The 10,654-nt window shown below is 42.6% G+C and overlaps 1 protein-coding gene across 1 annotated transcript; it reads right to left on the minus strand.

The window, feature by feature from the left end:
• Nucleotides 1–392: 392 nt before the first annotated feature.
• On the minus strand, nucleotides 393–1,168 carry LOC113923616 (60S ribosomal protein L13a-like). Its single transcript, XM_035724287.1, has one exon. The coding sequence runs from the start codon at nucleotides 1,166–1,168 to the stop codon at nucleotides 557–559; it is 612 nt and encodes a 203-aa protein (XP_035580180.1). The 3' UTR covers nucleotides 393–556.
• Nucleotides 1,169–10,654: the final 9,486 nt, after the last annotated feature.

Genomic DNA, 10,654 nt, shown 5'->3' on the forward strand with positions numbered 1-10,654 from the left:
TTTCTTAGTATTATAATTCTTTTTTTTTTCTTTAAAAATAATTTATTAGTTTTGGATCACAAAATACAGGGAAAGCACAAGGGCAGTGCCTGAGACCCCTTGGCTGTACTTCCTAGGCTATGCATCTGGAACTACCGCTGTACAACACCAGGCTTGGCCCCCAGCATCCTCACACCCTAACAGCTGGAGAGTATAGCACCCAGACCTGCCGCGAGTTTAAACACACCCCATTCACAACACAGGGCTCCCCTCCAAGCATTCTCCAGATCTCTTGCCAACAGTGAAATAGTTGCTCCAACTATCAATTTCTTAGAAGTCTCAGAAATGAGGTCACAGGCAATTATGCCTCAAAGCTCTTAGAGTTTAACCTTTTAAAGAAGGCCTTTCTTAATTAACAGCAGTGACTAAAGCCCTTTCTGTGTTCCCAGCATTCTAAGCCCCAGGCTGCCTGTGGCTCCAGACAGCAGCCCCTGGGGGTCCCCCATATCCTAGGGCAGCGATGGAGGAAGGGCAGGCCAGGCCAAGCATGAGGAATAAACAATCAATTTTATTGGGCTCAGACCAGGAGTCCATGGGTCTTGAGGACCTCTGTGTATTTATCAGTTTTCTTCTCCACATTCTTTTCGGCCTGTTTCCGTAGCCTCATGAGCTGCTTCTTCTTCCGGTAATGGATTTTGGCCTTCTCCTTTCTCTTCTCCTCCAGGGTGGCTGTTACTGCGTGGTACTTCCAACCAACCTCGTGAGCCAGGCGCCCCAGGTAAGCGAACTTCCGTGTAGCCTTCGGGCGTACAACCTTGAGGGCAGCAGGAACCACCATCCGTTTTTTCTTGTCGTAGGGTGGCAGGATCCCATCAAACACCTTGAGGCGCTCCAGGGCAGCCTGGCCTCGTTTGGTCTTGTGCGGCAGCATGCCTCGCACTGTCTGCCAAAAGATGCGGCTGGGTGCTCGGAAGTGGTAGGGGCCACAGGATGGATTGGTGTTCATGCGCTTGTGGAGGAAGGCCAGGTACTTCAACTTGTTTCTGTAGAAATTGCCAGAAATGTTGATGGCCTCACAGCGCACGACTACAACCTTCCGGCCCAGAAGCACCTGTTTGGCCACGATGGCCGCCAGGCGGTCCAGGAGATGGCCTCGGCCATCAAGCACCAAGACCTGCCCCTCCACCATCTTTGGCAGCCGCCTGGGAAAAGTAGTATTATAATTCTTAATACTTCTACTACTAATATTGAGACTGTCATCATTTTTATTGGCAGTATAGTATTCCAGTTTATGAATATAACAAAACATTTATCCAGTTTCCTATTTATGGACTTTTAGATCATTTGTGGTCTTTTGCTATTACAAAATTTGCATAAATGTATCCATATAATTGTAAGATAAAATCCCTGAAATAGAAATACTGGATTGAAGGATATATACATTGTAAATTTTGATAGCTATTGCTGAGTTGCCCTCCAAAGAGCTTGTACCAGTTTATACTCCCACAAATAGCATATGAAAATGCTGTTTCCCATCATCACCATCAATAGTGGGTATTACGAAACTTTTAAATACTTGCCTTATTTTGTCTTAGTTATATTTCTTTAATTATAAGTGGAGGGTGAGGGATGCCTGGGTGGCTCAGTTGGTTAAGCATCTGCCTTCAGCTCAGGTCATGATCCCGGGGTCTTGGGATCAAGTCCCGCATTGGGCTCTTTACTCAGTGGAGAGCCTGCTTCTCTCTCTGCCTGCTGCTCCCCCTTTGTGCACTCTCTCTCTCTCTGACCAATAAATACATAAAATCTTTAAAAAAATAAGTGTGGGTGGGTATTTTTTCATTATATACTGTTTTTAAACCTCTATTTCCCCACCAAATTTAATATGAATATCTTTTCATTTAAAAAATATTCATCACTGCAGATATACTTTTACAAGTTTAGTTTCTAGTTACAAATCTGTAAGATGACACCAGACTGAATCTTTCTGGAAATAAGAATAAGGTGTTTGTGACTAAGAACTCTTAGGTAGATTCTAAGCCTTAGAATAAACAATAAGCCAGGAGTCTAAGCCAGAAGTTCCCCAAAGACATACAATGTGAACCAAATTCAAGTTATATATGTAATTTTAGGTTTTCTAACAGCTACATTAAAAAGGTGAAAGGAAACAGATGAATTTAAGACAATATATTTTTAACACAATATACTCAAAATAATGTCATTTCAATATATAATTGATATAAAATTAATGAAACATTTTACATTGTCTCTTTGTTCTAAGTCTTCTAAATCTAGTGTGTATTTTACTCTTACAAAACATCTCAATTTGACTAGCCACATTTCAAGTGCTCAATAGCCACATGTGGCTGGTGGCTACTGTGTTAGCACAGAGGAGTTGTAAAGAAACTTTCTCAGTGCATTGAAATTACAGCTAACACCTAAATAGCTTAAACTTGAGCATGACAACTTGCCCTAGTGTTTTGAGGCCAAGTTCAGTGCCTTTTAGAGAGGAGGTACTCAAAGTTTATTTTTCTAATTGAGTTATTTTTATTTTTTCAATTGAATGTTCATACTTGTTTTATGTAGATATGGTCAAAATACCTCATTGTAGCAATGAATCATTTTGTTAGTCATGAAACCAAAAACAATTCATACATTTTACTTTGTTTCTCAGAAATGAGAGATGTTTTAAGAATGTGTTTTCTTAAGATTTGCCAGAATTTTTCATCACACAATAGCTTTTTTTTTTCCCTCTTCCTTTTGGACAATTATTGAATTGATGAAGCTTTTAAGATAGGTAGGAACAGATGTGTTGACTCAATTTGGGAGGCAAAAACATTTTTACTTGAAGAGAAGCCCTCAAGGAAATGGCAGTCTCCTAGGGGTGTTTAAAATCCAGTTGTAGGAAGTCCTGAGTTTTGAGCAGATGTTGTGATTGAATTAAGAACCAGCAGAGCTTGGGCAAACTCTTGAGATCCTCCAAATACCACAGTGCAGTATTAGGACCAGACTCCCTAGCTTGACATTTCTTTTTTTTTTTTCAAAGATTTTATTTATTTATTTGACAGAGAGGGCACACAAGCAGGGGGAGAGGGAGGGGGAGAAGCAGGCTTCCCGCAGAGCAGGGAGCCCGATGTGGGGCTCGATCCCAGGACCCTGGGATCATGACCTGAGCCGAAGGCAGACGCTTAATGACTAAGCCACCCAGGCGCCACCCCTAACTTGACATTTATTAAGAGGATTTACATTTTAAGATTTATTTGTATTTTTTAAAATTATTTATTTATTTATTAAGATTTTATGTATTTATTTGACAGAGAGACACAGCCAGAGAGGAAACATAAGCAGGGGGAGCGGGAGAAGGAGAAACAGGCTTCCCGCAGAGCACAGAGCCCAATGCGGGGCTCGATCCCAGGACCCTGGGATCATGACCTGAGCTGAAGGCAGACGCTTAACAGTTGAGCCACCCAGGCACCCACCCCCAAGATTTTTTTTAATTTATGTATTTATCAGACAGAGAGAGAGAGAGCACAAGCAGGGGGAGTGGCAGGCAGAGGGAGAAGCAGACTCCCCGCTGAGTAGGGAGCCCAATGTGGGATTCGATCCCAGGACCCTGAGATCATGACCTGAGCTGAAGGCAATCGCTTAATCGACTGAGCCACCCAGGCATCCCGAGAATTTACATTTTAATTAGTTGCCCAAAATTTGCCCTTATGATTGGTCCTTTAAGCAAATGTTAATTCCATTTACTTCTCTTAAATTTTAATGCTCCAAAATCTGTACAGTTATGTAGGTGCTTTATAATATGATGTGAGATGGGGCGCCTGGATGGCTCAGTTGGTTAAGTGTCTGCCTTCGGCTTACCTCATGATCCTAGGGTCCTGGGATTGAGCCCCGCATGGAGCCGCACATAGAGCCCCTGCATGGAGCCCCGCATGGAGCCCTGCATGGAGCCCTGCATGGAGCCCTGCATGGAGCTCCCTGCTCAGTGGGGGGTCTGCTTCTCTTTGCCCTCTGCCTCTCCTCCCTGCTTGTGTTCTCTCTCTCAAATAAATGAATAAGATCTTTTAAAAAAAAGTTAAAAAAATATAATGTGAGAAGGAAATTATTTTCTTTTCCTTCTTTTGGGAGGGAAGAAGGGAGGGAAGGCAGAGGGAGAAAGAGAGAGGGAGAGAATCTCAGGCAGGCTCCACTTCCTGGGCAGAACCCCACAAGGAGCTCAGTTTCATGACCTGGAGATCATGACCTGAGCCAAAATCAAGAGTCGGATGCTTAACCAACTGAGCCACCCCAGTGCCCTGAGATTATTTTCATTAAAATGATATTAATGTTCAACTCAAACATGGGTGCCCTAACACATTAGAAACAGACTTGGAGAGCAGGACTGGAAAAACCCTAAATACCACCTCATTCAATTCAATCCAAACCATTCCTCTTACAAATTTAGAAAACAAACTCAGAGAGGTGGAGACACCTGCTTAAATCACATAGCAATTCAGAGGTCTGGATTTTGGGCTTTCTGGTTTTCCATAGTATGAGCATTATATAACAATTACTGAGCATTTATTAAGTGCTAGGCTCTGGGCTAAGTGATTTTCTTAGACGTCACCGATTCACAAAATCTTTGCAATATAAAGTATTTCAAATTTGAAAGAAAAAAAGCATCACTCTTCTCTAACAGTTTTTTTTCTTGAAACTTCATTTGTTTTCTTAAACAGAGGTTGCTGACGCATAAGGTACCCAGAGTCAAAATCTGCAACGGGTGCTTAGGTATACCCCACTGGTCTGTGTTTTGATGGCTAAGTAAGCAATAACTTATTCACAGCTCAAGCCCAATAGATTTCTATTAAGGTTGCAGAAAGGTTTGGAAAGCACAGCTTTTTTCCCTTTTTCCTTCCTTAGTTTGTTCACTAATGACTTCTTCCCTCTTTTCCTTTCTTTTTACCTTACCTCCCCTCCTCCTTCCCTCTCCTCCTCCCACTTTCTCCTTCTCTCCCTTCCTCCCTCCCTTTTTCCTTCCTTCCATCCTAAAGTGATGGTACTAAGGGCGTTTTCTGTCAAGATTCTAAACTTTTTTTTTTTTTTTTTTGATTTGATCTTGGACACAGAGAATGTTGGGCATGCAAGGTTCTCAGGCATCATCTGAAGAGAAGCCCAGAGAGGTAGGGAGTTTTATGTGAGGTCAACAAAGTGAAACTGTACGGAGGTCAGAAAGCTACTACATAGCAGGAATTCAGTCAGCCCAAGTGGAAAACTGTCAGAAAAGCAAAGGTAATGTGTCACTGGTTTTGGAGGTATCCATCCTTTTTTTAATAACATGATTCAACCTCAAACCAGGAGGTTCTGTAACTTCACTTGAAGGAAGCCAGGATCCCTTGTCCAGAGCCTCAGAATGAAAAGCAAATCTCTAATCATACTCAGTACTTCAAAACCCCTAGAGTTGAGGTCCAGGTAGCCAGTGGGGCTGACACAGAGTAGGTTCTCAGAAACACAAGGGTCTGGACTTGGAAATACACACAAGAGGAAAAGATGACTTTTACTAACCTGTGCTTTAAGGCTCTTTAAATCACTTGACTGTGGAATAAAACCAACACATTAAGAAGCCCTAAGGAGGGAGAACTTGAAACTGGTTTTGCATGTTGGAAGTCCAGTTTTTCAGATCCATTTTCAGTGACAGGCTGGTGAGGTTCTCAGTACCAGGACATTCACTTTCCCATCTCAGTGACTGCAGCAAATGAATCTCCAAAGTCCATTTCTGGGCCTTATTTTCTTCTCTTGTAAAACAAGAGGATTGGTCCAAATGGCCAGTCTTTCTATAGAGTGCTACCTTATGACTCTGTAATCATATTAAAATAATGAAATGACATGGGATTCATTAATTTTTTATCATCCTGATTTTTTTTTTTCCTGTCCCAGTTTGTAGCTTGGCTGAACTGGCTGAACTAAGGGGAATACCTTTGATGCTCTAAATTACTTGTAGATATTTTATCTCACATTTTCCCCCAAAGAATGTTAGGGCTGCTGCATTTCTCAGAGATCCTTGCCTAGAAAATAATATAGAAGCAAAACACTATTAGAGATTTAGTGGTGTTTTGTGGAATGATCCCCAATGTGCTCAGAATAAAGCCAAACTCCTTTCCATGGCCTGCAAGGCCCCTGCCTGACCTGGCTCCTCTGTACTTTCCAGGCTTATGTCATAAGTCTCTCTTCCTCGTTTAATTTATTCTGGACACATGGCCTTCCTTTAGCTCCTTGAAGGCACCATGTTCTTTCCTAACTCAAGACCTTGATATGGCCTGTTTTCTCTGCTGAAACTCTCTTCCCTCACTCTTGGTCGGCTTGGATGACTCAGGCATAAATATCACATCATTAGGGAAGTGACCACCCCATCCAAAACCGAAGTCAGGCCACCCTGTCCTTTTCTCTTCAGAGCATTCAATATGCTTTTGATTTACACGTATTTGTATGTTTAGTTTAATATCTGTCTCCCTAACTAGTCCTTGAGGGATGGGGCTACTTCTTTCTTTGTTTGCTCTTGTATTTCCTAGCACACAGTAGGCACTCAATAACCATTTGCCAAATTAGTGAATGAGTGAATGCACTCACAGAAAATTCCCAACACAGTCAGGTCTTAATGGTTGTTTATATATGACACAATTTATTAGACCCACTTAGTGAAAGTACCTCCCTGACCTTGTGCTGGCATTGTGGAAATAGTTATTGGTCCTTCGGTAAGTTGGCAACATTTCCAATGTGTGTTTATCCAGACTGAGTCAGCCTCTTTAATGACTCCGTGGGATGCAATGTGAGTTCCCCCAATGTGAGTTCTTGGTCAACTGCAGGGATGTTCTCCTGGCCAAGAAGATACCTGAGATTTTGAGTTTGAACTAACGTATCCTTAAGAGAAAGATCAAGTGACTCTCCAGTGACCGGTATCGTCAATGAGTAAAACCAGAATTAAGTCATATGTGGAAATACTACACAGTCACCTGACTGCAGTCAGTTTTACTTAGCCGTTGCTGGAGCCCCATGGAAAAGGGCTTATTTATTAAGAATGGAATCGTTCTTTTTAAAATTCTGTAGCAATCATGTCTCTCTCTCTTTTTTTTCTTCCAGTCCATGGAAAGTGTTATCTCAGGCAGCTCTGTGCAGGAAGTTGGGTTTATCACTTCCTCACAGTTGCAGTTTGTCTAGGACTGAACTACATGCTATCAGATTACATCAAAATGTAGGCCTTTGTGTGTTTAACTCATCAAAGGAGTGGACCCTCAGGACTTGATATCACTTCACTGCATATGCAGCCATGTAGCAAAACAAAGCCTATCTAAACAGGACAGAACTATTTCTGTTGTGTGGCGGCTCCGCTAGCTCGAACTTGCAGAAATGGTCGGGTTTCAGGTGTCTGCAGTGTTTCACTTCTTGTTTTTATATTTATCTCTTTTTAGAATTGCAGTCATTTGCCTGGTTGTGTGCAAGGAAGGAAACCCAAAATATTACCTACAAGGGAGGAGACAAGATTGCTCCAATCCCCAGCGTCAGTTGGAGGCAGCACTAACCTTCACCTCATCTTGATTTTCACTTGAAAGCTGAAGGTGCTGTGGTCATAGTCCAGGCTCTGGACGGGCCGCACAGGGGGGTTTGAAGCCGGGCTTCTCTGTTTCCTGGTTGTTTGTCCTGGGGCAAGTTATTTTACCTCCGTGAGCTTCTTTTCTCTGTCTGAAAAATGGAACAATAGTAGCACCTGCCTCGTAGCCTTATGGTATGGGACAAACGATAGGGATTAAGTAATGTGGGGGACACGCCGATGGACCGGGCCCACCACAGGAGACACACACCCGTCTTATGAAGCCCTGGGATACCACAGGCCGCGCCACGCTCTGCAGAGTGGCCAGGCAAGCTGGGGGCGCAGTCCCAGGCTCGCTCAAGTTTCTCAGGCTGCACTTCCACCTTTGGGGCCTCATTGCTAGTTTCTTCTCCGCGGAGTTCCCTCTTCTCTGCAGCGGGCTGGCCGCCAGATGCGGCCTCTATTGGCAGCCACAGGAAGCCGATGCAACTGTGAAGTAATACTTCTGCCCCAGGGCTGGCTCCGCCCTGTTGACCAAGGGTTTTAGATCTGCTCAGCCAACTCCTTTTAATGTCTTGCCTAAAAAGGACTTCTCACCCAGCTTGGCTGCGTCGGGCGATGGCTGACTGCCTTGGAGGGCTCAGACAAACTGCTTTCGGGGGATAGAAATGGTGAAGGGATCTTCTTCCTCCCAGCCCAGTGCTTCAGGAGCCGGGGGGGGGGGGGGGGGGGGCACCATTTTGCAGCAACTCTCCCATCTGATGATCATTTACCAAAATCAAATGTCAAAGGAAGACAGATAGGCTTGATTCTATAAAATCCCTCCAAGCCAGTGGAGTATAATGAGGTACTCTTAAAAAAATTATTTGCATCAAGGCAGTATGCAAATTGTCACAGACCTATGACTGGAAAGAAATTAAGTTACACCTAAAAAACTATCAGAAGGTAAATGTTTTCTCTTTTCCTTTTTTAAAATCTGAAACCATCCTAAATAGGAAATTGAAACAAGCATAATGCTTTATTGCTTCTTTATACTTGGGTTATTCGCTGATGGTTCCCTACCTCATGGTTTCCTCCCTTCCGGCTCCTGAGGTGGCAGATGCCCTGTGAGCCACACTTCACCTCAGCTGTTCAGAAGATCACTCCAGAGCCACAACCACCCTCCATTCAGGGCCAGCTGGCTTTGGGTTGGTGTCAGAGGTTCTCATCCAGTGGCTTTTGTCTCTCTGCCTGGCCCCTTGGGGTGAGCTCTTTGGCTGTCTCTTTAGCTTTTGTTCCTGGATGCTGTCTTTGGAACTACCTTTCATGGCCACAGGGCCAACTTCATGTCACCCTCAAGCACAGGAGACAGCTTCCCAGGCTACATCTAGCATCTTGGGCTCCGTGTTATCTGGGAGGAATTGAGACGTTTGGCTAGTTCTCTTAGAACAGTAGTGAGAAGACCAGGTCTTTCTGTTGCTTGATTAGCTTACAATATTTTTTTAATTGCAAAAGCAATAAATACATAAACACATGTGTACACACACACTCCTAAACACAGAAATACATAAAGTTGAGGGGCTTCATATCAACCTCCTAGTGATAATTCTTTGTTATATATTGTCCCAGGTTTATGTCAGTACATATAAAAGCATTTTACTTAACAAGAAAAATGAGAATGGAATGCATAACTGTTCTGCAACTTGAATGTTTTCCTTAACAGTGTATCTTGAATAGATTCAAATGCCCTTCTACACAGATTTAGCCCATTATTTTGTACAACTGTGGCTATTCCACAGTAGAGTGGATTATAAATTATTTACTTAATTCCTTACTCATGGACTTTGGACTATTTAAGGTTTTTTTTTTTTTTTGGCTTAACAAACAGTGCAATATCGAACATCCTTGTGCAAACATCTTTGTGTGCGTGTGTCAGTATTTCTGTAGAATTGTTGGGCGAAGGGTATGTACATTTAAAATTTTAATAAACTATAATTTAGCATTTAAATAAATGCTAAATTGTGTACCAGTGTGCCAGTTTGCAATCTACTCAGAAACCTGAGGAGCCCTGTTTCCTCAAATACTTATCAACTCTAGTATTACTAAATTTTACAAATCTGGGCAAAAAAACTTGTTCATTGGTGGGTTTTTTTTATTATTAGCAAAGTTGACCATCTTTTAGGATGTTTTTTGACTATCTGCATTTCCTCTCATGTGAGTTTTCTGTTTGTATCCTTTATCCAGTTTTCTGTTGTCTTTTTCTTATTGACCTGTGCCAATGGTATGGGACAAACGATAGGGATTGTTAGGATGTTTTCAGAATGCTCACTAGAAGATGGCTTATATTTATTGTTTATGATTCTAGAATATGATATCTAAAGATAGGGTATTCCCAGGTTGGGCAGTGCCTTAGCAGTCTTGGGCACAGACACTTTCTCTGCTGTTTTATTCAACTTGTCCTTTTTGTGGTTTCAAGATGGCTGCTATAGTTCCAGTCATCACATTATATACAACCATCTCCAAGTGTCCAAAAGAGGCTCTCCTAACCCAAATCCTCAAGCTTCTCTTTTGATCATGAAGGAAAACTTCCTAGGAGCTTGCCTGCAGATATCTGCTCCTACCCAGGTCCCATTGGCCAGGATTGAGACACACGTCCCTTTTCAGGCTATGATCCCCATGCATCTGCCATTTTAAATAAGATTAGTCTCCATGTTGTCTCCTGAATTAGTTGAATAAGGCAAATGCAATTTGATTATAGTGCAACAATTTGAATTTAGGGGCAAATGCTGAATACCTGAAATATACCCGAAATATAAGATTGTCCTTGGCTCTGAGTGGTGAATCTTTAAAGGCTCAATGTATGACTTGAGCGTGGGCAGACCAGCTCCTTAATATCTGACCACTCTCAGTAAGTCATAATATCCTGCTTAACCCCCAAAGTGGGATAACCCATGATTTTCTCCTTGGGGCAGCAAAAGCTGGTAGGACTACACCCAGTCTGTGAAGCCACTGTTAGGCCAGTTGGGATCTCCTGGCCGAATTTCTGGACCTCCCCAGATGAGATGAGGGAGATTGGTTTCTTAGGAGCCCACAGATGGCTGTAACAGTACCTACCCTTTTAAATGGATGCTGAGT

The sequence above is a fragment of the Zalophus californianus genome, chromosome 15, assembly GCF_009762305.2.
Source record: "Zalophus californianus isolate mZalCal1 chromosome 15, mZalCal1.pri.v2, whole genome shotgun sequence".
Classification (NCBI taxonomy): domain Eukaryota; kingdom Metazoa; phylum Chordata; class Mammalia; order Carnivora; family Otariidae; genus Zalophus; species Zalophus californianus.

Coding starts and splice junctions, on each gene's coding strand:
- LOC113923616 (XM_035724287.1), bottom strand. CDS start 1,168: ATGGTGGAGGGGCAGGTCTTGGTGCTTGATGGCCGAGGCCATCTCCTG.